At 41.7% G+C, this 27236-nt stretch overlaps 1 protein-coding gene across 1 annotated transcript; it reads right to left on the bottom strand.

Annotated features, from left to right (window-relative positions):
• Positions 1-185: 185 nt before the first annotated feature.
• ZNF318 (zinc finger protein 318) lies at positions 186-25200 on the bottom strand. Its single transcript, XM_006202167.3, has 10 exons — positions 24578-25200; positions 21997-22148; positions 16512-17148; positions 14076-15521; positions 12160-12259; positions 9840-10144; positions 5691-5894; positions 5132-5231; positions 4097-4215; positions 186-3807 (listed from the first exon to the last, which is right to left on the bottom strand). The coding sequence occupies exons 1-10, from the start codon at positions 25037-25039 to the stop codon at positions 493-495; spliced, it is 6840 nt and encodes a 2279-aa protein (XP_006202229.2). The 5' UTR covers positions 25040-25200; the 3' UTR covers positions 186-492.
• Between the last annotated feature and the right edge of the window lie 2036 nt (positions 25201-27236).

Genomic DNA, 27236 nt, shown 5'->3' with positions numbered 1-27236 from the left:
TTCCTTCATCAGTAGTTTTCCATTTCAGCAGGCTTTCTTGTATTTCTCCCAGAGATCTATCAGCTGCCCAAGAAATTGGGTGGGAATACAACACAGCAATTGGAGAAGTCAGCTCTGTCTCCCTCCTCCCCCACATTCCAGAAATGGCAGAGTCAAAACCAAAATACAATCAAAGCACACTGTGGTGAGCCAGATAGACATCTGATTTTAATGACATAGGAGAATATAAATTGGCAAATAATAATAATTAACAGAAAATACTTTTTTACAGATATGTAGAGAAGTTATGATTGATTTGTCTGATATCTTAAGGAGAAAGGAAAAAGGAAAGGAGGTACATTTTTTAGCTTCCATGAACATTTACTGTAAGATGCTGACAGCATTTCTTGATGTAGGTTCCAGATGAGACAGCCAACTAGTCCTGGATCATCTGGGCACCTGATTTCCAGAAGCCAATCTGATTCCTCTGTAAGTAGCTCTGGATGTGTATTCTTAGTTGTGAACACTGGAGTTTGTGTGGTCCTGGGTGGTATCAACTGCAGCTTCTTGTGCAGCCACATCCTGAGGGACCACACTGCCTCCCACTCCCTGCTCTCTCGTATGGGACCCTGAAGCCATGGATTTTACCATATTCAAACGGTTGCCATATTCATCTACTTGAGGAATTGCTACCTCAGTGATGGATGCATTCGGTATTTCTAGCTGCAGTGGTCCCACCTCCAAGGAACTACACTCAGGAGGGTGGCCTGGCTCAGAGAGAGAACAAATTTTCTCTTTTTGAACTCCAGATGTCCGTGTGACAAAGTCAACAAGATCCGGAAGGCAAGGAGATGGCCCAAGGCCTGCAGGATTAATTGTTTCTGATTCCAATCTGAGTGAATCTTGTTTCTCCAATTGAGAAGTTTCTATTTCCTCAGGCATCATTCCTCCTGCTAACAGGTCAAGGGCCTGGTGTGTTCCCTCTAGGCTCCCCAAACCAAGGCCAACATTTTCTAAAGAAAGTCCAGTTTTCAAAATGTTCGGAGTGATCCTCCCACTTCTGGGATTGGATGAGTTTGGTTCACTCTCTCCTCCAAAGTTAAGTACCAGGGTTTTGGGAGAATCTAATGGAAACTCAGAAAACGATGTTATTGGTTCAAAGTCAGTGAGAGTGGAGGGATTACTTCCTATAGGTGACATAGAATTTTCTCCACACACTTTCTGAGACAGGGAAGTTGGGGATCTATGTGCTCGGTCAATCCGAGTACTGCTGAAATCAACACTTATATCCCCCAGGTTACCCAGGGAAGCCAACTCTTCTACTTTCAAGTCTGTAACTTCAAAGTTTTCGAAGGCCTTCCCTTCTATTGTCACTGTTAATCCTGGATGGACATCTCGTAGCCCCAAGGCTTCTGCTTTTGGTTTCTTTGGGCTCCCCCAGGTCTCTGGTTTCTTCTTCTTCTCATCCCAAACAGCCAGTTCATAGATCATTTTACCCTGAAAGCCTTTTGATCTTTCTCTCTTGAGTCTGAGGCTTCTGTATCTAGAAGTTCTGGAAGCTGATTCTGGAACTGAATTTTCTAGCCACTCCTCACTACCAGTTGAAACTCCTTGCTCCTGCTCACTATCTGTCAAACATGTATCTGATCTGGCTGGGGACTGAAGAAGCAATTCTGAGGCAGAAATTTTTACAGGTGTATCTTGTGGGTTCTGGAGTATAGACCTAGCTTCTGATGGAAACGAGTCTATTTTTGCCTTTGTGGAAGAGAGAGCCTGTGAACTCAATTCAGCCACCATTTTACTTTGAGTTTTACTTCCTGTTATCAATTTTTTGGACTGTTGAGCCTTTCTGTCAGTCATTTGCAAGTTGGGCTGTTCTACTTCTCCCTCCCACATGTATCTACTTCCAAGGCTCAAATTAGAATCCTCTATGCTATTGGGCCCAGCGTTGGTATCCGTTCCCTCTCCTACTGTCCTCTCAGAGAGCTTCATTCCCCTTTCTTTTAATTCAGTGCTTGTCTCTATCCCACTTTCCCCACAATCCTTAGATTGGTGGAGTTCTTGACTTTCCTCATCCTGATTATTCGATTCCACAAGGCAGGTGTCTACCGACTTCTGAGATTCCATGGTATGACAGCGTATATCTGACAGTTGAGGGGCTGGCTCCACACCCGGTGGTCCTGGCTCTCCCAGGTCAAGTTCAATTTTCCCCTCTGGAGATAAATCCCTATTAGCATCACTCTGGAAGGAGCTAGAAGTCCACATGGCCAAAGTCTCTGTCTTTGGGGTAATAGTTTCGTAAGGCCTGCTTTGGCACAACCTTGTCAGAGGCTGCAGGAAACCATAGGTGCTGCCTCTGCTTTTTGAGTCTACATTTTCTGCAACTGACCATTTCCCTAGGGACACCAGAGTTTTTGCAATGGGCTTTTCAGGGTTGCTGACTAAAGGAGCAGAGACCAAATTTCTATTTGGAGGCAACTCCTCTTGGGATGCGCTGCTGTTCAAAGTAGAAGTAGAAGAGGTGTCTGAACTTTCAGTTCTATTTTCCCCATTGGCCAATGGACCACTACTCAGCTTAGTCTCAGGAGTCCCTTTTCCACCACTACTGTAGAATATGTCATACAGATCCTTAGCATTGGCTGTGGCTAAGCATGAATTTCGCTTTTCCAATTTTTTTGCCTGTTCACTGAACACACTTGAAAGGGGAGGTGGAGGACGCACTAATACAGAGAATAGGGTCTGGTCGCGGTCACTCTCACTCACCCCAGGAGCTGTTTCATCGGAAGGAATGGTAGCTGGCTGTGCTGAGGCCATGATGGCTACTGGCAACACTGGATTCAAAATGTTAGGACCCAGGAAACCAGGGTTGAGAGTGTGAGATACAGATGGGTTAGATTTTACTGGAGCCAAGATAGCATTTGCTTGAGCAGGAGATGGGGCAGCTGGATGAGGTATAACTGGGGGTGGAGGAGGTGGGGGTGGAGGTGGTGGTGGAGGAGGTGGCAGCATTTGTTCAGGTATATGGGATGGCTCATTCTTTTCAGCCAGCACCATCTTTTCCTCAGGAGACCCTTTCAGAATCACCTCTTCTCCACCAAATGCTTTAGAGATGATGTCAGGAGGCAAGAGGAGATCAGCTGAAGACTCTTTAACCACTGGCAGAGGCTTAGCAGTGGTTCCAGAGGACTTGATGGATAGAAAGGTATTAAGAGGAGCTGGCTTGCTCACTGTGGCTGACCCTGATTTGCGGAGAACTGTGGATGGAATAGGAAGGTTGGGTCGAATCTTAGTCTGGGTTGAAGTGGTCACAACAGGCATCCAAGGGCTAGTATGTGCAACAACAGTTTTCCCAGACAGCTTGATTTTGATGGGCTTTGCCTTTCCAGCTTCGGCTTTGCCATCCTCTTTGTCCTTATTGCTTTCCACAATCTCTTCTTTGGGGATACTTGGGGCCACTGAACTCTTTTCCTCCTCTTTTTCTGGCTTCTTCCAGCTGAATTTCCCAAAAGAGGAAGATGGTGGTGGTTCTTTCTTTACTTCTTCTTTTAATTGGAGTTTGATGCTAGCCTTCTTTTTATTTTCAGCCTTTTCAGGGGAGTTCCCACCCTCAGAGAGTTGATCCTCTAATTCCTCAGAAACCTTGTCATCTTCCTTTACTTCTTTCATGATCTTTGCCCTTTTTTCCTTTTTCTCTTCCTTTGGTTTCTCACTGAGTTTGCGCTTTAGCTCACTCTGCCGTCGCCGTTCCGTCTCTAGGACCACAGCCAAGCCAGCTTGGCGATCCAGATTCCGCCGCTCCTCATACAATGGGTTTTCAACCACATATTTCTAGGAAGAGAAAAGATAAAGGCTAGTAACTGGTCAAAATACTGTAAGAGAGAAAAGTTGGTCCTGCCACTGTGAGAATTCATTTAGTAGAAATCCTCAGAGTTGCCCTCCTTGAGGTTATAAATGGTTCTATCAGGTCAGCCTTTCTTACTAGAATTGAGAAGAACTTCTTAGGGATTATATGGAATTTGAAATAACAACAACTTTTCCTAGCTCTGAATTTGTTTGACAAAGTCAAAAGGATCACTGCAGAAAGCAGAAAACTCTACAGGCTACTACAAAGACCAACCTTATATTTCTCATTGTGTTGATGACCCTTCACATGTTGTTCTCCAGAAATTGGATCCCCCAAAAATTCCTCACAGAGCTGGCAGTAATATCCAGTGATGGGAACCAGAAACTCAGAGCCTGGAAGAAGTAGAAGAAAGTCAAGAAAATAAAATATTTCCACCCAAAATGACAGCAACTAAAGGAAATCCCACTTCCCCTTTGCAGTAAAATGGTTAATAGTATAGAGGACCTTACCCACTTTCAAGTCAGAAGTAGCATTTAGATGAATCCCAATGGCAATAGTCTTCCCAACTTAAAGCTTGAACTCAGGCCCTCTATCCTTTCTACCTTTTGGGAACGCTAACTGGTTAATTCAGGAGTTTTCTGTGCTAGACTCATTTCTTTGCTGATTCTCCTCAAACACCAACTAGCAATAAGCATCTCAGGAGATGTAAAAACTACACTCCCAAATAGCCCAGTACCACTTGTATGAGGATCTCTCATGTTGGTTTTAATTACTCAGGAATCTATCTTCTACATGTCTAAAGGATGTAGCATCATTGACAACTTACAAAGGTAAGAAATTGAGAAGTTTAAAGGCAAAGAAACTTTCTATTTCTTAATAGAAATAGAAGGACAACTATTCAAAAATATTTTATAGTACTTAGTTGAAAAGGCAGTTGTATTATTGTACCTCTTACTATTCTTTCTTATCTGGATTTCAAATAAATAAGATTTTGGTGCATAAGCCAGTGACAAAGAAAGTCATATTTAGTCTATGTGCTGCTGAAGCAAGCCCAAAGAAAGTTGTATTTTAGAGTGGTATGTGTATATTTAACATCTGCTAGATTTTTGGCCATATGGATAGATACCATTCTTGTCTTACAGATTTCTTTATTTCTTTAGGACCTAGTTTACTGTTTTCCACTTAGAAGGCAATCTTACAGCTTTGTTAGGAGTAATGGTTATTTCTTACTCTATGCATCGTAGTTCAGGGACACCTCTTCCTTGACCACATATAAGAAAACCACAAAAAAGGCAGGGAGAAACATACCTTTTGCAGGAACAGTTATCTTGTCAGTGCGCTTTACAGTATCTTGCTTGGCCTCACTCTGGGTCTTTGAAGCCCAAGGTCTGTTGTAGGGATCCAGTGTCTATTTGCAAGAGGCAGAGGCGCTCACACAACAGCACTAAAAACTCAATGACCCACTTTTCTCTCTTTTTCTCCCCTACACCAGGGGGACCAGAAGCCCCCAGCTACCCACCCCCACCCGCTCTGCCAACTGTTTAAACGGAAATCACCTGTGGAAAAGGTAAACACATGTTAGAGCAAGTATTAGCATTGGGTAAAATGAAACAAATAATCAGGTACTCAAGGAATCAAAAGAGGCAGAAACCTCACTTACACTTCTCATGGTGTTTAGTTACAGGCAGGTCCCCTGGACTGAGCCCTGGGGATGGTGTCTCCTTTGATGGTATCTCTTGGCTCTTCAGATTGGGGCTCCTGCCCATATGAGAATGTTTCATTTTCCAGCTTTGTAATGCAGACAGGGGTATAGGAGTTTGAGGGGAAGGAGGGCAAGAACGGAAATAACAGAGGGCAGGATACCTACCTGTGTGTGCTTCTTATTGTGCATATGGGTGAAGAAGTCAAACATGGTCCCACAGATGGTGTTGCAGTCTTTGCACCAGTGATTGCCAGCATCATAATACTCATAGACAGCAATGGGCTGATCAGACTGCTTAGCAGCTGGCTGGAGGCTCTCGGCAGGCTTGGGGCTCTTAGTATGGGAATTCTCATTGTTTACCTTTGATTCCTAGAGGGGAAAAAATCCACACTAAGAATGAATTCAAGGCAGTCTGTCTTCTCTCAGAAAAAGCATGTAGCCTACCATAATAACAGAAATAGGACCATATGACCATACTTCCAGTGCTTAAAGCTGCACAAACTGGGAAAAACTCCAGCATAATCTGTCTGCAAGGCTCAAACAGAGCTAATTAGATTCCATAGTGCCATGTCATCATGAAGAATAAATCATAATGGCAATATATTTACTTATATATCCTAAAATATCCAGAAGAATATTCAAGATTATGGAAACACTGGTTGCCCCTGGGGAGCGGAAGCAGAGAACAAGAATGGATAGGAGTCTTTTTACTATATACCCTTTGTAGATGTTAAATGTGTTACCTATGCAATTAAATACATTAGTTAAATTTAAATATCATAACAACTAGAAAGGAAAAAAAATAGAAAAGGTAATTGACCATTTGATTGAGCAAATGCAGAAAACAGATGACAGTGAACAAACTTATCACAGACACATCCTGGTATAGAAAACTGGAGAACAGGGCTGGTGTTGTGCATATATAAAGGGGACAGTCATCTACGTGGGATGACTTAAAGGACACCTGGGTAAAATATTTCTAACTGCCTAAAACACCACCATTAGAATTTAACACCTTTGAGTTAACATGAGTCCTCTTTTAAAACATATCAACTCCTTAACATTAAGTTATCAGTAATAAATAGTTTAATATGAATTCATTTGTCAGCAAGCTGGGAATGAGGTACTCAGAAAATGAGAGTTTTGGATAATGTTGGAGAGGGAGGCATGGAAAAGATAATTTTGGAACACGGAGAAGGTAAAAATGAATGAGGTTCTAAAGCAGACAATATTAGGGAACTGGAAACCTGGAATATTGGCTGGTGGGGAGAAGACAGGATGGATAAAGGGAAACAATTAAGACTTCAATGATAATCTTTCCCCATTAAAGTCTTACTCAAGAGTCACTAAAGAGATCACACTCAACAGGGAAGGGACGGGCACATGCATACACTGCCGGTATTACCCGGCACCACCTGTCTGGAAGATAATCTAGAAATACATTTTATATACCTAAAAATTCTCTATACCCTTAACCCAGCAATTCTACTTCTTGATACTTATCGTAAGGAAATTATGTCAAACAACAGGTGATTTGACTGGTTAATAAATTTTGGTATCTATACAACAACAAAAACAAGGTTGCTAAGAATATTACAGAAATCTACTTATTGATGTGGAAAGATGTTCATGATATACTGAGAAAAGTAAGTAACAAAATATATTTGAATAATCAATAAAGATATATAAATAAGCATAGAATGTAAAATGTCACCTAATCCAAAAGACTTTCCCTGACTACTCTATATCCCTTACCCCATTCTTCTTTTTTAAGCACACTTCATTACCTAACTTGTTTACTTATTTTCTATCTTCTATTTCATGAGAAAAAGGTCCTTGTCTACATAGTTCCCTGCTACACTGCCCATATCTAGAATGGTGCCCGGCACTTTCTTGGAGATCAAGAAACATTTGTTAAATGAATGAACAGAAGAAGAATATTTGGAATAATATACACCAAGGTGTTAAAAACAGTTATGTCTGGTGGAGGGAATTGTGGAATTGTGTGTATGCACTTATTTTTATGAAATAAATAGAAAAAGAAAAAAAATCTCAAGCCAACTATGCATTTTAAAAAGAGGCAAAGAAAGAAAAATTACCTAGGACAGGAAGGAAACAGGCTGTAGAGACAACATTCCTTGCTGCTGAAATGAAAGCCGAATTACAACATATCCCTGTTAGCTTCAGAGAACATGAAGACCTACTCAAACCAAGAGGACAGACTGTCATGGGGTTGGTGCACAAATGGAACCCCAAACAATGCATAAGTCAACTAAAAAGGGGCAGAAATTTCAAGCTCTTCTCCCATCAAAGGCCCTGAACTCAATGATTCTGGTATTAGAATATATTCCTACATGGGTGAGAAAAATCTCTCCTAGAAAGACACAAAAAAATTAGAGCCTGCTTGGCAGAGAATACAGAATATTTTCTTCTCTAACCCCCAACATTAACTGAACATCTACTATGTACCAGACATACTGAATGCCATGGGAAACACAAAAATAAGTTGTACTCTGTTATTCTCAAGAAGCTCTCATTTAGTGGAAGAGACAGGCATGAGAATAGACATGACCTTAATCATGTTTTCAATAAGACAGAATGAAATAAATCTCATAAAGAAATAAAATAATATATATATGGGGGGTAAAAAAGGTTAATTAAATCTGGGTGGAATTCAGGAATTCTTCTGGAAGAGGTCATATTCAAGTTGGGCCTTAGTGGATGAGTAGGGTTGGGAGAAAGATTATTCCAGGCTAAGAGGATTATTAACGCAAAATCAGAGACTATAACAGCATACTGCACATGTGGAAAAGTGCACATATTTTGAGGTGGCAGGAGTGTAAGGTGTAGTATTATATTTCTTGAGCACTATCCATTTATCTGCCAGGTACTGAGCTATATACTGGGGACTATACTGGAGAATGAGACAGATATGGTCCTTGATCCCTTGAACCTTAAACTCTAATTGGGGAACACATGTAATTATGTAATTACAACCATCATAAATGCTAAGAGGTAAAATGACACGGTATAATGAGAGTGTGTATCAGGCAAATTTAACAACCTGGAAAGCCAAGAAAAAGAGTCAGGGAAATAACTTAAGCTGGGATCTGAGAATGAATATGAGTCAGTTAGAAGATGGGCTAAGAAAAGAGTGGGTTTTGCATGGTAACCAGAGGAAAGAGAAGATGCAAAGACATTAAAGAGGATGAAACATCTGAGGAATGAAAAGGCCAGTAATGAAATTATAGTGAACAAAGGGATAAAGAGGCATGAAATGAAGCTGAAGAGGCAGGCAAGCAGTATTGTGATCAAAGAGAAAGGATTAAGAGTGTAGCAATATGAGCAAGAATTGAAGGTGGTTTGAATTTGGATGGCAATAGAGATGATGAGATGAATGGAACTGAGAATTACTTTGGAGGGAGAATTGACAAAATCTCAAATTGATTTGGTTGATTTGGTGTGGAGCAGATAGGGAGAGGGAACTACTAAGAATGCTTTTCAGATTGTTGGCATGAAAACTGTTGGATAGTGGTGTCATTTACTGTGATGGGTAAGACTGGAGGAAGAACAGGATAGAGAGGTTGAGCACAATCATTAGTTTGGTTTAGGATATATTCATTTTGATGTGTCTACGAGACAATGAAGTGGAAAAAATGAGTAGTCTGTTGAACATTCAGGTTTGAATCTCAAGAGAATCATTTGAGCTACAATATAAAACTGGAAGGTGTCAGCATGGTATTTCAGCATCGAATTGGATGAAATGACCTAGGGGGGAAGCAGAATTCTGGAGAACTGAGCCAGACAGAGCCCTGAAGAGTTTAAGTATTTAAATATCGGGAGTTGAGCAGGAGCAGCCAGCATACTAGGGGGAAAAGTGTGAAAGAAGCCAAGTGAAGAAAGTATTTTTAGGACAGAGTGGTTCCCTGTACCAAATACTTATTTGAGAACTGAAATAAATTCACTGGCTGTACAACATGGTGGTGACCTTGTTACTAAACATGAACCCACAAAATGGTATTACAAGCTTTGGGAAGACTAGAAGCCATATTGGAGTGGGTTAAGGAGTAAGTGCTAAAACTAGAACATGGAGGGCCCTGAATGCTGAGGATTTGGGATTCTACTTTGCGGGCAATGGAGAACTGCTAAAATTCTGAAGGAGAGTAGCATGATTTGAACTATGCTTTACAAAAATAACTCTAGCAAGAGTAAGAACAGTTTAGAAAAGGAAGTTAAGAAAACAGTTCATTAGAAGGCTTCATTAGGAATCCAAGGAAACAAAAGGTAACATAAATGGAAAAGCTGAGTTGTTACCTTGCTATTGGAAGAGGAGTTTGAGGATGACGACACTTTTTCTGGGCTCTTAGACTTTTCTGCTTTCCCAGACTTCTCCATAAGCTCTCTACTATCATTTGAAGACTTCTGGGATTTATCCAAAATGTTAATTCCCAAGATCTGAGCCACTTTGTCCAGTTCAGATTGCTTTTTTTCTGCCTCTTCTGCCTCTTGTCGAAGTTCTGCAATGTCCTTCATAATGTTATCCTGAAGCCGACTCACCTCCACCAGGAGTGGGTCTTTGTGACCATCCTTCTCCCTTCGTTTCTTACGCAGCATTTCCCCTTAATGGTCAAATGCCAACAGAAACACACACAAGGAAAGTAAGTTAAGACAATAAGACATGTTTCAATAATAAGCAGTAATTCTCAAGATTTTGTGGTCATAAAACCTTTCCCTATAAAACATTCTAAAAGCAATGGGCTGGTTTAGATGAAGCTCCTATGAAGGTAAAGGTTGAGTGATTACACTGTCTCTTACTTAGGGGTTACTAGCTAAAGGTCTATGGACAGATTTCAGAGAGGGGCTCCATGAATCCCCAAAATGGTATATACAAGTTTGTGCGCATGTGTCTCCAAAAAGGTTAATATATGTTGTAACTATGAATCCTGTGGGTGTCCTCTTCAGAGAACCAAAGAATTATTCAGAGGGCCAAAAACAAAAAACAAAAAACATTCAGTCATGTATTTGACTTTATCTGATTTTAGGACCCTTCACCAACACCTCCACTGAGTTTTAGTTTTTCCCTCAGACTTACCTAATGTTACCTCCCATTCCAAACTGTAGGAGAATTAATCCTCAAAGGATAAATAACTAGGCTTTTTATCCCTAAACCATCCAAACCCAAAGAGAAGAAATTATATCTTCTACTACTCTCTGTTCTTTCATGCTATCACCAAGCTGTAATATTTAGGTATCTTGCTATGTTCTTTCCTTAGTGTGTATATGAATTCCTAAAAGCATAGATGAAGAGAGAGAATCAATAGAAGCATCATGGAACATCTTCTTGTGCCAAAAAGGAAGTCAAAAAATAATGGGCACATAACAAAAGGGCATAGGAGTCAACTTAAATGGGCTCCCACTGGCCAAATCTTGAGCAATTTGAGCATGAAGATAAATAATAATAGTAAAATATTATAACCTATTGAACGAAGAATCCATGAGTTCATATTGATATAAAAGGATAAATTAATGGGGGGAATGGAGGGTTTAGCTCAGTGGTAGAGCACATGCTTGGAGTACATGAGTTCCTGGGTTCAATCCCCCATGCCTCCATTAAGGGAAAAAAAAAAAAAAAAGGATAAATAAATGGGGAAAGGAAGGGTGGGTGGAAAGCTTCTTACAGTAGAAAGCCAACTACTTAAGGTAGAAGGAATGATGAAATTAGAAAATTACTATTTGACAACCATCATAATAATAACTGATTCAGGCAAAAATCATCAATGAATGCTGAAACTTGTGGGCCAGTTTGAGGAGTAACTGAATATTTACATAGTCTCAAAGTATCTCCCTATAAGATACTTATTAGCTGAAAAGGGTAAAACAGTAACCTTACAGTGGAGAAACCCAGCAGACACCACCTTAACCAAATGATCAAAACTGACATCACCAGTATGGGACAAAACAACATCTGATAAGAACTCAGCATCACTTCTGTGATGTTCCACTCAAAAACGCATAACCTGAATTTAATCATAAGGAAACATTAGACAAATCAAAATTAAAGGACATTCCACAAAATATGTGACCATTTGTCTTCTAAAATGTCAGTGTCATGAAATACAAAGATTCAGGAACTGTTACAGATCAAAGGAGACTAAAAGAGCATGACAAATGAATACACTGTATAATCTTGCATTTTCTTGTGGGACAACGGATGAAAAGTGAGTAAGATCAGTGTTACTGACTAGTATATTACTGTTAATTTCCTAATTTTGATATGTGTACTTTGGTTATACAAGTGAATTCTTTGTTGTTAGAAGATACACACTGAAGTGTTTAGGAGTAAAAGAACATCCTATCTACAACTCACTCTTTAATAGTTCAGATAAAATCAAACTCACACATGCATACACACATGATTGAGAGAAAACAAGGATAGAGTAAATATGTAAAATGCTAATAATCATGGAAAATACCTGAGAGTTCTTTACACTATTGTTGCAACTTTTCTACATGCCTAATGATACCAAAAAAATTTTGAAAGTGAGGCGTCACATCAATGAACCTGTCTGAGAGTCCTGAAAGCTCTCCACTGAGGTCTCCTAGTAAAGGCAGTATGCAAAGAAGTGCCTGATACCTTGTTGTTTATGAAGCCGCTCCAACTCAGTCCTGAGATAGTACATCTTCTTCTGGCGAGCTTCCCGGTCACTCTTTAGTTTTTCCCTCTCTTCAATAACCTGCAAAGTACAACATGGTAAGAGATCCTTCAGCCTCCAATATCCTTCCTTTTCTATTGTTCTCTTCCATACAACTTCATGCTACATAATATCCAAATGCCTGCACACAGAGGATCTGACTTTATAGTGAAAGCGATGTTTCATTTCAATCCAAGTGCTAGAACAGAAGTATCCTTTTCAGAACTACATCGACCAGAAAGTATTATTTTTCAAGGACCTACTGTATAGCACAGGCAACTATATTCAGTTTCTTGTATTAACATATAATGGAAAAGAATCCAAAAATATATATATGTATATGTATAACTGAATTGCTTTGCTATACACCTGAAACAAATCTAGCTGTAAATCAACTACACTTCAATAAAAAACAAAACTTAATAATATGCAAAAAAAAGTACTATTTTTGTGCAGAAAGCACTGTACTATTACTAGATAGCATTCTGAGCCCAAAGGGAACCATCAAGAAGGGAACTAATGTGTGCTATGGATGAGGCACACTTTTAGCTGCATTACATATATCATCTTATTTAACCATGACTTTATCTCTGTTTTACATTAAGAAAACTGAGGTTGCAAAAGATTAACATATCCAAGATCATATAGTAAGAGGATTTAAAGTCGAGGTATGTATGCCCTAAAGCCCATGATCTTTTAACTGTATTAATTACTATCACCTAATGGAAAAAACAAATATGGCTTGTCTATAACGGGCTCATGTGAAAAACCTGTACGTTGTCAGCATTGATTTAAGTGCTAGTTTCTTAAAAGGAAAGTAAAGGGAAAGCACTAGTCTCCAGATGGTGTCTTGGCAGTCTTAGATTCTGTTGTTATTGAACCCATCCTCTTTCCCAAGACTTCAAAAACAAAAGATCGAAGTTCAGGGTACCCAAGTACAATGGAAAATTAAGAGGAGATATTGTCTTCTCAAAGATTAAATTTCTTTAAAACTGGAAAAAAGTGAAACTGGCCCTCCAATTTTACTCTTTCTATTTTTCTCCTCAGGTCTTAATTATTTTAGTAGCAAACCAAATTTATACATATTACAATTTTATGGTCCTTAGGTCACCTTGTTTAACAGAGTGAGTTATTACTTATTAAGGACCTTTAAAATTAACATTATGTATTAATTATTCCATTCAAAATTCGTCTATTCTGTACTTCTCATCTCTACATAATTTTTATCTACTGCTTTAAAACATCTATAATTATTCTTTACCCCAGCCACTGCTCCCTTCCTACAGCCTAGGAACACAATGAACCTTGACAGTATAAAAACTACTTTTAAAAAAAAGTGTCATGAGAATTTATTGTTATTCCTGGATTCTAAGTTAAATCAGATAAGCAAAGTTTATTTCTTGGTTTAATTACTAAGCAATAACTAGTTATTAGCTTTTAAACCTCATAATCACTAAAGGAAAAGGGTCCCAAACTTATTGGGATGAAACAAATATTTCCTGATTCTCCTTCAACCAACCCAATTTTAGTTCTTCACTCTCTGATGAGGTCGTATTGAAGACTTCAAGGCTCCCAGCTCCTACCCATAGTGTCCTAAGGCTGATTTTTCAGAAAGAGAAATAAACTTAAAAAAAGGAAAAAGAAGTCTAGCAATCACAATGGGACCTAGGGCCAGACTTTAGTCCAAACGAAAAAACACAAAACAGACAGCATATATATACATTACTTAGGGTAATGATAGCAGCCTCTAAAGACCTTAAAGTAAAAGAGCCTTAAATTTTCAGCTCTGTAAAAGACAAATACAAATTTATGTTAAAACAGAAGATTTGGGCACAGACTGCCCAAAGCTAATATTTACCTTTTGCTTCTGGGAAGCACGGTTCTTCTCATCAGAGATCTTCTCCGGATTATATCTTATGAGTGATGGGATAGACAACTGGACAGGCACTTGGGCAGCAGGAATTGAGCCTAGCACTGACTCCTCCTGCTTGGGCTCATCAGGAGTCACAGTGGGGATCACGCGGAGATTGGGACGGCTACGGGTAGCCTGTTTGGTAACGGGCATTATCCTGTGTGGTTCAGGGAGAGGATGGTTTGAAGGCTGGGAGGTGGGATACATGGGCCACCTTGAGGCTGCATATGCCATGTAGTGTCTATAGGCATCAAAGGAAGCAGGGGGAATGGCAGGTCCCTGGTAATTTGGAGGTATCCGAGCTGCAGCAAACTGAGAGGTCCTTGGCATATGAAACTGAGATAAAGAAGCAGGGTGTGGAAGTCTAATTGGGGTAGGTGGGGCTGATGGCAACAGGCACCTGACTGCAACAGATGACTGAAACCCACTGCCAACCACCTCGGGTCCTGCAATATGACCCACTGGATGGTCAGACTTTAGGAATGGGGGACTGTTTTTTGTGAGTAGGTAAGGATCCACAGGGGAGACTGGGTGTGGATGGGACACCTCTGGAGAGTGGGTATTACTATGGTGTGCCTCCCCGCTCTCCAATCTGTGAGGATCTGCAGAATGCCGATCAGCTGAGAAACGGCGGTCAACTGAGGAACAGAGATCTGCTGAAAACTGCCGGTCAACTGAGGAACGGCGGTCAGCAGAGGAACGTGATGGCTTTTTGCCATGAAGTCGTTCCTGGGTACGCGCAGCCAGTTTACTAATCTCTGCTACCCCAATATCCAGCCCTATGGTCTTGAGCAAGTCATGAATCTTGGCATATTCTGGACTGGTCTCTTCTATTGATTCCAGCTTTACAGCTGGAGTTGAAGAGGGTAGGGAGCTTGCCTTCTGCCTCATAACTTCACTTTCAGAGCTCCCAAGTGGTTTTGGTGGAGATTCTGCCTTTAAGTCCTCTTCTTCATCTCCATAGAGAAATTTCTCCTCATCCTCAATGTCAGGGAAACTACGTCGCCTTTTTTCCTGAGTACTGGTAGAATCCGCCAACATGCTCAGAATGCAGGAAAAACCACTGCCATCCTGGCTAGCTCTCTCATGAGGAAGCAAGAAGTCTGTGTGTCGCTCAGGTCCCTCAGCCTTCATATCCAATTTCTCCTTGTGGCACAGAAAACTTCCAAACTTCTCTCTGAGGGGACTACTGTCTTTGGGTATCCCAGGGAGGGGGCCCCACTGGTAGAGGTTGCCCTGAGATTCCTTCAGGGTAGTCTCTACCATAGTCCCCTTGTTGCTTTCCACCTCTGAGGCAAAAGCAGCAATAGCACCACTTATTGGAAGAGATGAGTGTCCAGAGTAAAGAGGGTGATCCTGGTTGGAGCTGGTACTGCTGGAAAAACTCTCAAGCTGCAAAGATAAATATAACTGATTTAGCCTCTATGCAGAATCTCAGAAACTAGTAATTAGATAAACACTTAAATACTTTGTTCTTCTTGAATTAATAGGGGAAAGATAAGTATGGAAGAAAGGGACGTCCTTAGGTTCAAGATTTGGGTTCCCATTTCTCCAGATGGTTCTGCTGTAGCAAGGGAAAATAGAAAACAAGGCAGATTGGATCGCATCTTCACTTTTGCCCATTTGTTGTAGTCTTATCAAGGAATGTGAATTCAAAAGGACTTTCAAGATGCCCTAGCTTGTTTTCATTTTTATGGATCCCCAAAAGAATAAAACATAGAAGTGGAGCTGCTTTGATTGAAGTAGGGTCAGGAAACTCTGAAACCCTAACAAATCAGCCTCCCCTTGTGTCCCTAATTGCCCTCAGGTACTTCTTCAGAAACATTTAGCTACTAAGAACACAGCTAAAAACTAATGCTCATGCTTGACCATCTTTCCATAAGTGAGAAAAAAACCCACCCGGAATGGTTTAGGTGAATTGTCTAAAAATTACATAGCAAATTGATAGCAGAGATGGGTCCCGAATCAGAATCATCTGGTTTCTGGTCTAGTGTCCTACCGTTCATACATTTTTTTCTTCTCTCTTAAGAGACGAGGAAAATTCAGATCAGCTCCTCCCTTTGCCCTTCAACCTTCATTTCCAAGAAATCCATATTCAAAGATTCCTACAGGACTATCCAATTTAGAGAAAAAAAATTGTAACAGATACTCTCCAAAACGTCTGTTTAGAAAGCCTAATACATGACAATAGAAGCTCTCTACTGTTGCATTATGAGGCCTACAGTTTCCTTTGGAGAGTCCTGGAAGGTCCTGTACAGCATAACAGTGTCGGTCCAGCATATATCCCAAAGATTCTTTAGGGACACAGTCCCCAGGAAAGTAACTAGGCTTTAAGATAACAGAGGGAATAGCAAGAGACCCTAGAAGAAACGCAGCACAGACCTGCATGGAAGGCTCCATGTCCACCTCAATCCGCTTCTTCAGAATTGACTTCTTGGGCATCACAGACACTTCCTCAGGCCGATGTAAAGAATATCCTTGCTCTGATGCAGTTAGGACACCTGACAATCCAGGGATGGGACAACTAGTGCCACCACCATCAACTCCCACCAGATCCTGACTTAAGCTCCTACTTCGTTCCTCTTCCTCTCGTTTTCGCCTGGCAAGGTCCAGCTCTCGAAACTCAGGGTCTAGAAACCTAGGGCTTGGACTCCGTCTACGCTGTCGATAGTTGCGGGTCCCTGATGTAAAACTTGGGTGATCACCTCCCATGCTGTGTATCTTCTCTGTGTCATCATAACGGGCCCGTTTGACCTCCCGGCTCCTTTCCTCAGGTCGCATAGAGTAAGAGCCTTTGAGTTTGTCTCTAGTCCGTTCTGTACCCCGCAACAGCTCATCATGACAAGTGATATGGGGACTATAATCGGAACGATGCAGGAAAGTTTCCCTCGCTCGGTAGTCCTCATCAAGTTGTCCCAAGAAGGGACTGAGAGGCGCCTCCTCCCGGGAAATATATCGTTCAAGACCTCGAGAGCATTGAGAGCTTCGAGTGAAGACAGAATCATCAGTCAGGTCATCCCTAAGGAAAGAGACAAGAATGACTGAACATCCTGGATTGAAAAGAGCAAGACTAGACAAGGCTAAGAGACTGACATTTGGCAAGGGGGCTAAAGAATGCTTAGGACAAAAGACAATATTATGAAGTCCAGGAACAAATCTATGTATATACATTAAATATTTCTTCTCCCCTTCCCCAGGGCACAAGCAGCTTCAGTCTCTAAGGAAGGGGAGAGATTACTAATCTACTTAGACAGAGCTTTTAGTCCAATCTCTTTGATTAGACTTTGGGGATGCAGAGGATCATGCTAGGGTTTGGGAAATGTGAAAACACCATGACCACACTACAAAGAGCCCTGAGTTACATAACTTCAACGAGCTAAATTGTAGCTCTTTGCTACTAAAAGTGCGGTCTGAATCAGCAATATCAGTATAACCCAAGAACTTTATAGAAATGCAGATTCTCAGACTCCACCCAGGCCTACTAAATCAGAATCTGCATTTTAACAAGCTCTCCAGGTGATGTGTATGCACTTTAAAATTTGATAGACACTAGTCCAGATCAATGATTTTCAAGCTGTGTTCCACAGTGATTCTGAAGAATGCTCAGGAACTGCCTAAAAAACAGGTAGAGAGCCTGCACCACTCTGGGCCTTCCACCTCACTGAAATCATACTGGCCCAATTTTATTTTTTTATATAGTAAAATTTTATAGAACATTTCATTTGGAAAAATGAATTTCACTGTAGGGAGAAAAAATTTTTTAAACTACTGATCTATCTAATTGGCATGATTTTCTCCTAAATTTTAGAAGGTTCTCCAATTGCTTTGCTTTGCTGGCTCACATATGAAAAACCACAAAACTCCCTCATAGCCTGTTTTGTTACCCGTTTCCTGCCTTGCCTGGATATCGATAAGCACTCTGCTAATCTTAGGCCCAGGAAAGGGTATGTAATAATTTATCTCACTATATATTTTTATTTCATAGAAATAAAAAGGTCTTAGACCTTGATGGCAAGAAGGTAAAAACACAGGATGGGACATCTGTCCTTTTAGCTTAGAGCTCTATACCACAGAACAGTCCTAATCTTTTTGGGCATTATGGTCACAGAGTTTCTACTGTCCCCCCAAAAGTTTCTGATTTAAATCACAGATAGAAATAAAGATCCCCTAGCACTTTAAGTATACAACTGAAAAATTTATATGTCACTCACATTCCACAGTGAATTACCATCCAGAGGATGGTAATTATTGCTATCTTCTACAGTTTCTAGTAGCTACTTCTGTTTTTTGTGAGTCTCTAGAAATGACTTTTCTTTGTTTTTTAATAATTGTTTTCCTATCTCTGGAACTAAGTTAGCAGAACATCAAAGAGTTGCCTTTCCTTATTCACTAGCCCAGTCTTCGTTCAAAGTTTTAGACCTGGGTAACAGCTATAAATAACTTTATGAAAGACTATAAAGAACAACCTTTATCACATCCTCTGTAAGAGTGCCACCTGTGGGAATCCAGGTTCCTGTTACCTCCTTCCCAAGAATCTGGGGAACTTTGAGGTCCCAATACAGTACAAAATAGGAAAGAATGAGAATGACCAAGGATGACTGCTGAAATCAAACATAACTAGAGTAAAATATTTTACTCTGGAAGGTTTGTCAGCTATGAATACACATATTTCCAGGGAGGAAAGTTTAGAAACTCACTCCATTGCCAAAACATCATCCGCCAAATAGTCTCTGATCATATTAGTGAAGGGGAAAAACACAGGCTCCATGGGTAGTGGCAAGTTCATCCATGTTCCCACATTCAGTTCCCCACCAGAACTATTACATATCACCAGCAAGTGACATATTAGCCTAAGGTCTAATCCAACACTAAATATCAAGAAGGTAGAAATAATGAAATAGCTCTCAGAAAGTCTCAGTCAGATGTGTGATCTCCAGCAAAAGGAGCCAAAAAAAAACAATGAAAGGCATAGAAACAGCTAAATGAATGAGCTATCATATAAATACAAGCAGAAATCAGGTTGCTTATTATCCCGAAGGATAAGAAAGAGAACTGACTGCTGTAAAAGTAAGTCCTAAAAGGGTTCTGATGCCCTGTAGCTCAGAATAGTCCAATAACAAACTCTTTCTGAAAGCTTTGGTTAAGTCTAACTCTTTTCTAAGATTAAACTCTATTTAAAAAATTGATTGTCAGGTGTAGGTAATGGGTACATGGCGGCCCACTGTACTATTCTACTTTTTCCTAACCTACAAATTCCATTACACAAGATTAAAAAATATGGTAACATACATCCACATAAAAGTTTGTAGATCAATGTTCATAGCAGCATTATTCCTAATAACCAAAAAGTAGAAACAATTCAAATATTTATCTATCCATTCATCACTGATGAGTGGGTAAACAAAATACACACAATGAAATATTACTGGCAATAAAAAAGGAATGAAGCACTGTTATACGCTAAAACATGAATGAATCCTGAAAACATTATGCTACGTGAAAGAAGCCGGTCAAAAAGGACCATATATTGTATGATTCTATTTACACAAAATAGCCAGAAAAGGTAAATCTATAGAGACAGAGAATGGATTAGTGGTATTAATAGTAGGTAGGGTTTGGTGGGGTGCTAACAGCTAAGGGTAAGGTAGTAAAAATGTTATAAAATTGATCATAGTGATGGATCAACAACTCTGTAAAGATACTAGAAGTCCCTGAACCATACACTCTAAATGGGTGAATTGTATGATACATGAATTATGGCTCAATAAAGCTGTTAAAAGTGCATATAATAATAAGAACAACAACAATAATAAAAAGGTCCTTCAGAGTCCAAACTTTCCATTCCTTTCCTTTGCTGATTCCTCAAAATGCCTGAAGAAAGCTGTTTGCTTTTGTCTTTTCCCTAAGTTAAATCAGAGGGAAAAATGTCCTACTCCCTAAACCTACATCAGGTCAAGGAGAGTTAGATGAGAGTTCCATGAATGGAACATATAACATGCAGAGTACTTTGATAAACAGGGGAAATGGACCTCACATCCACAAGTCTTTAGAAGCTAACAGTTTTCACACAACCTGTTTATACTCCTTTTTCAGAATAAGTTACATGGGCGGAGGCTGTAGCTCAGTGGTAGAGTGCATGCTTAGCATGCACAAGGTTCTGGGTTCAATTCCTGGTACCTCCATTACAAAAAAACAAATAAATATAGAATAAGTTACTGTCCTATGCAGAGATGCCAAGGTGAGAACACTGACAACCCTGGCAATTTGGCTGTAAACCAAACCCGGTATAAAATTTAACAGATTCAATATGGGAAGAGAAAGAACATTGAGTCTGAGGAAAAAATAAACACACATCTGTATACAAAGGATGGAAATGACCTGTTTCATTAGCTGAAGACTGTATTCATTGTTAGGAAGATGTTCTGAGAATGCTAACATTCCTATGGCCTGGTTTTAGTGGGCAGTATTTAGCCACACAAACCATATTGAGCAAGACTGCTGGGGGCAAAAAGTCTAAAGAATAGTCTGGTACCTCCTTTTAGAAACTTTATCTCACTTTCTCTAAAATAAACTTCTCTCTCTGAAACATGATTCAGTAAAGGTTACTACCCCAAACTCCCTAAGAGGAAATTTTTTATTTTTATAACTTACCGACAACTGGCTACCTGAAGCACACATGTATAACAAAGTTTATGGAAAGGGGAGGTAAAACCCTAGGACTAACAAAAGGAAATGCTAAAGTTACCTCAAAACCTCAGCGAGGAAGGAAGAGAATCACACCACACACCACCTACTCCGACTGCCTACTTAATCATCTCCCAAAATAGAAGCAGCCAGAAGGGCAAGGGCTGTTGCCTCAATTAAGTGATATAGTCACATCTTGAAGCAATATCTTCAGAAGTTTCAGTGTTATATGACACAGAATTGTCCTGTCTTGCTTCAGTGCATTGAATAGCCACTGAAGCTTTGAAGTAAATATTACCAAAGGGCAACAGTGATCCTCAGACTTCCTGCCCAGCTGTCCCCCACCTGCCTGCCTATACTCTGTGCACTACCGCATGGACAGTCTCAGTTTGAAAGAACATTATATTGATTTATTGCTACTGCTAACATTTGGGAAAACTCCCAATGTGCTGGGCAGAGACCATTAACAGACATGGTTCTCAGCTCTCAGAAAAAGTGCTTTCCCTGCACTCCCATCCTTACTTTTTTTACTTTTCTGAGGTGAAAAACACCTAATGTTATTATTTACTTCCTATATATATATATATATATATATATCTAATTTCCTAATATCTGAGATCTATATTTAATACTCTGTGGAGCGTACTTGCCCTTCCTCAGCACTCGATAGCTGTAAAGTAGTAACTAAAATTAAACATGTTTAAAGATCTCTTTCTGTTAATGTCTCTATATTTAATATATATGCACATATGTATTTATTAGACACACATTTACCTAAACCCTTTCTGAATCTGTATTTTAGCCTGGACAAACTGAAAAATAACACCATTTTAAAAAGATTTCCTATTTTTTCCAGAACTTGCCTTTCCAGAAGGGATCTCGAGTTCTAACATTGTAGAATCTATATTATCTTAACTGTTTTTAATTTGGGGGACTCTGTTTATGTCCCTTCAACTTTCCCCTTCCCAATTAGGCCAGGATGACCTAAAGTCTTTTCTTCTACGTAATTCTTTCAGCAACACAGTCTAGCCCACTCAGAAAGTCTTTTCCAATGTTATACTTTGTATTGGACATAGGGCATCACTTCAGTGCTGGTACCACCCTTTCAAATACATCATTTAGAAAACAGCAATCTCTCTACCTAAGCATTACCACGGTGTGCCCTGCCTCAGATGAAGCCTACCTGTCCATGTCCTCCAGATTATCCACTGGTGACCCCAGTCGATCACTGAGCCGCCGCCGTTCTGGTATGCCAACACAGAAGTGGTCATTGCCAACAGTGATCCTTAAGCTCTGTTCCAAAGAAGAGTCAGATCGCAGACTAGGAGAGCGTCTCTACAAAAGCAAAAGATAATAGTCAGTAGGATCAAGACATTCTTACACTCAAAAATGTTCTCCTTCCTAGTCACGAAGTTGTGATCCTACAGGGTGAGAAATGGCTATGGTAACATACTACTCCAAAAATAAAACACTTTAAAAATATTATCATTTTCTTAGATGAAAGCCCATTATTTTCAACCCTTCCAATCACTGACCTCTTATTATTCTTTCACTAACTGGTACTGGGCATGGGGCTACAGGAGTGAATGAAGTCTGTTCCCAGAACCTATACATTTCCAGTGAAGGAGGCAAGCCAAAAACAGGTTTAAAAAAAAATACTTCTGACAGTGCTAAAAAGTGCTACAGTCATTAAAACATGGTAACATGAAAGAGATTGGGGAAAAGAAGCCACTTCAGATAAGATGGTTAAAGAAGGCTTTTCTGATGTGATATCATTTAACCTGAAGCATCAGTGATGAGATATTAGCCCTGCAAAGAACAGATGGAAGGAAGTTTAAGGCAAAAAGAACAAGCTCTGTAATGAGCTTAGCATGTTTGGGGCAACAGAAAGGTGGCCAGTGCAACTGCAGCAAAGTGACAGGAGAAGAGAGGCAGAAGCCACAGTTAGGAAATCTGGATTGTATTCTTAATGTAGTAAAAAGCCACAGAAGGGTTTCAAGCAGGTGAGCAATGTGATCTAACTACATTCTTCCTCCAGGTGCTCACACTGTCATACCTCCACCTTCAGGTCTTAATTAAACTCACCTCCTAGAAGGCCTTCCCTGGCTACCTTATAAAAAATAACTTTCTTCTGTTTTCTTCTTCTCTTAGCACTTAACTATATTTAACATGCCAAAACCTTTTACTTCTCTATCTTATTTATTATCCAACTCCCCCTGTTAGAATGTAAGTGCTATGAGGGTAGGGGTTTTTGACTGGTTTCTTAACTACTGTCTCCCCAGTGCCCAGAACCACATGGTAGATGTTCAATAAATACTTCTCAAACGTATAAAATGATGGTTTTTAAAAATTATTTTGATTGCTGGGTACAGAATAAACTGGAAGGTAACCAGAGTGGAGTGTAAAGGAGCCTAATGCAATAATCTGGGCATGAGGTAACAGGGTTTAGAGTGATGGTAGGAGGATAGTTTGGGGGATGTATTTTGGAGGGAGAGCTGACAGGTTAGACAAACGAAGTTATTCTTACAGATTGGGAGAAGAGAGATCATCACTGTTTCTGGCTGAGCAATGGGTGTTGTCATTTACTGAGACAGAAAAGACTGGAGCAAACAGGTTGTGCGCTGGAGAAGAAAGGGGAGGTTACGGAAACTAGTAGTTTTCTGTTTTCCTTGCTTTCTCTGTAGTGACTGACATTCAGATAATACCTGTTCAGCTATGAAAATTTTAACATAGCGACAAGTCAATTCACCTATGACTAGCATACCCAGAGCACTTGGATACTGTTGGAGAGTCACTCAAGAAAACAAAAACTTCGTCACAGGGTTTAAAAAAAAAAAGATAAGTGAACTGATAATAAAAACAAATTCCAAAACACCAAATTCTGCCCAGAGGCTCTACTAGCATAGTGATTACAGTGAGACGTCAGTGTTACGTCTACATTTTATCTCTTCAGCAGGGAAATAAAAGTTAAAATCAGGGTGCTGGAAACCAGGCAGATATGAATTGAATCACACTCCACCACCTCTTAGCTGTGTGGTCTTTGGTTAAGTTACTTAAACCTTTCTTACTTCCTCAGCTGTTCAATAAGAAAGCATTCTAACTATCTTACCTGAGGTAATTATTTTAACTCAAAAGAGTTGCGAATGTTCAAAGAGAATGTGTAAACTCAAGGGCTAAGTATCATTCCTGCCACTTAACCCAGTAAGTGGTAGCAGCTATTACGATGCCTGTGGGTAAGCACACTTCGATTTCAGAGAGGCAGCTCCAACTTAGAGAGCTAACAGTTTACACTCTAGGTGTCTACCCTGGAAAGGTTTAAGGAATCCTAACTCACCACAAAGACATTTCAGCCTTTCAAAGATCCAGGGCGAAGCTCTGGTCTAAGGGGCTACAAAACCACGGAACACTGAGGACACCAACTATTGAAAAAGTACCAGGCACACGGCTTGGAGATTTCCCTAGCCCTGGCAAACTTTTCTACACCTCACCCAGAGTAAGAATCAGTCTATTCCTAGGAAATGCAGCAATGCCTCCCGACCCGGCGCCCAGGTGCATCCCGAGTCCGTTATTGTGCAAATGAAGCTCCCGGGGAAGATCAGGAACCTCCAGGTAACGGCGTCGCCGAGGGGACCCGTGGGAGTAGAGGGCCTTCGATTTGGGGACCCTGGCCTGGAGGCCTCGGGGCGCCGGGCGTTTCTGGAAGAGGGAACCCCGGGCGAGGGGGCTAGAGTATGGAGGGAGTCCTGGTCGAGCGGTGGGATTACCCGGCTGCCACTGTCGCCTGGATGGTCTCCGCGGCCGTCCCGGGCGAAGTCGGCGCGGGACTCCCCCCGGCTGCTGCCTCGGAAACCGGCCGAGCCCGGCGGGAAGAGTCGTCGGCCCCGCGGCGGTGGCGGCGACGGGGAGCCGCGACGGGTCCGCGGTGGGGAAGGGGAGACGCGACGACCCCGCGGCGGGGACGGTGAGGCCCGGCGGCCGCGGGGCGGGGACGGGGAACCGCGGCGGCCCCGCGGCGGGGACGGCGAGGCCCGGCGGCCGCGGTGCCCTGAGGGCGAGCGGGGTCGGCGAGCCGGCGTCCGCGACGAGGAGGAGCCGGAGGACGGCGGAGAGGTGCGGCGAGCCGGGCCTGAGGAGGAGCCGGAGCTGCGGCCGGTGCGCGGGCCGCCCCCGCCGCTCTCTTTAGGCCGGTGCGAAGAGACGGAGGAGCGGGAGCCGCTGCGGTACATGGCTCCGACAGCGGCTGCAGCTCGGACCCGGGGGCACCCCGGACGCGGGCCCCCAGCGCGCCGCCGCAGCTGCAGCCCGGGCCGCCACGGCCGCCGCGCGCCGCCCCCACAGCCGGAGCGGCCCCCTCCCCTCGGCCCCGCGCCACCACAGGGGCCCAGCCGAGCGCGCCCCCGTGGCTGGCGGTTAGAGGGCGCGAGCACTCGCTCGACACACCCCCCCGCCTTCCGGAGCTCCCTGCTCCTCCACTCAGGCAGCGGCCACAAGAGCCAGAAGCGGGGAGGAGCGCGGAAGGCGGCGCGAGGCCAGGCGAGGGGAGGGGAGGGGAGGGGAGGGGAAGCGCGCGACCTGCGTCCCTCACGCTCCGCCTCCACACCGGCAAGATGGCGGCCGCTGGGCCGCCCACTTCCCCTCCCCCGGAGGCCACGTGACTCCGAGGGCTCCTCGCGGGGTGGGCTTAGCGGAAGGGAAGGGATTAGGGGGAGCGGAGCCGGTTCTTCCGGGGATGCTTGAAGCATCACGACGCGGCGGGCTTCGAGGGGGCGGGAGCATCTTTGCCTTTTCCCTATCTCCCACCGCATTCATTTACGTTAGGACAATAATGGTTATAATTGATGGGAATGTAAATAACCCCAAAGGGTTAGGTATGTCGGACTTTAACGCACCTCGGCAGGAGCGACCAACGAAGTCCCGGCCCCCACAGAAGCCGCACGACAGCCTTCAGTTAGTTTACGTTCCAGTTTGCCTGTTTTTCAGAGGCTGAAATGGAGGATGGGAAAGTGACGAACGGGGGCGGATTCGGGAGCGAGAATCAAACGGAAAGCGGACCTCAGAATAAAATTGTCTCAACCGGTAGGTACACTTATGAGGAAGGTCACTCACCACCGGGGATCCACATCATGACAAATTTTGGAGAGTTTTTGCGAGCGATTCGAACCCCTAATCTATGGCCAGAATTTTCCTGGACGCTTGGCTGTGGTGGTAGTCCCGTCTCAGGGTCCTGCATACAGAGTACAATAGTCAAGAAAAAGACGACACATAAAAGAAAAACAGTGGCCAAAACATTAAAAAAAATTGTTCACCCTAAGCAAACTCTTCACAATAATAGGTTTTCATCTATCAACTAGAAACACAAAACCTGAAATTGGTATGAAAATCAGGTTTCTGCTTCCAAAGCAAAGGCAGGGAAAAAAATCATTAAAGATTTCTGTTTTCTAATTTATATTTTTCTAAGTTAAAACATCCAATTTCACATGTTTGTATAATGGCATTTGCTTACATCATAGCTCAATAAAAAGACAGTAAAATATTTACGAGTTCATTTTTCTCACACTCTGCTTACTTCACTCAACATACTTGCTTGCTCATAGGCGTTTGAATTTCCGATTCCTAACTTGGATTTTGTGGCTAACGGTAGCTTTCATCATGTCAAGGTTCTTAATATAGTCTTCCATATATTTTGTTAACACTTTAATTATTTTGTTTCTCATATTTAATTTACGTGGTATTTTTGTATAGGTCCTCGCAAATCCATTAAATTAAAATCTAAAATTATTTTTTACAGATGGATAGTCAATTTTGTTTGAAATGTGAATTGGGATTATCTGTATACTGGGAAGTTATGGTGAGAGAATGAGTTATCAGCTAATGAATGAACGCTGCCAAATGCTCATTATCCACTTCAATTCTTTTCTTTTGGTCATGTAATTTGACAGTAAAGAAATATTTTAAAATGAGATTTCTTTGTGAAAAGAAAACTAAATACCAGGATTTATGGTAGAAATAGAAGAAAGTAAAGCAATCTGAGAAATTGATAGCTCTTAATAAGAAAATCTGAGTTACCTGCACGTTTTCTGAGCAGTCTAAAAGCATATTTCACAATGTGTCCCGTGCAACAGAGAACTGCACTCAGAGATTCAAATATATTAGCCCAGTAGCATAAAAGCCCTGTCTGACAGCCTAGGTAAGTGAAGTTGCTATGTAAAATGTCTAGGGAAGTTGATTTTAGTCATCTCTGAGGTGGTGGGATTAGGAGATCTAGGGGACTTTACCAGGGCTCAGCGATGTGTGGATCTCCTCTCATTTTGGGCACAAGGAAGAGGACACTTCCTGCTCCTTTCAAAAAGGAGAGTCTTGTGACTATATCTAGTCACTATAAACTGTGAATGGAAGCACCTTATATCACTTCCAGGCCCAATC

Source organism: Vicugna pacos, chromosome 20, assembly GCF_048564905.1.
Source record: "Vicugna pacos chromosome 20, VicPac4, whole genome shotgun sequence".
NCBI classification, from domain to species: Eukaryota; Metazoa; Chordata; class Mammalia; order Artiodactyla; family Camelidae; genus Vicugna; species Vicugna pacos.
Note: the sequence above shows the minus strand (reverse complement) of the source record. Positions and strands in the feature narration are given on the sequence as shown.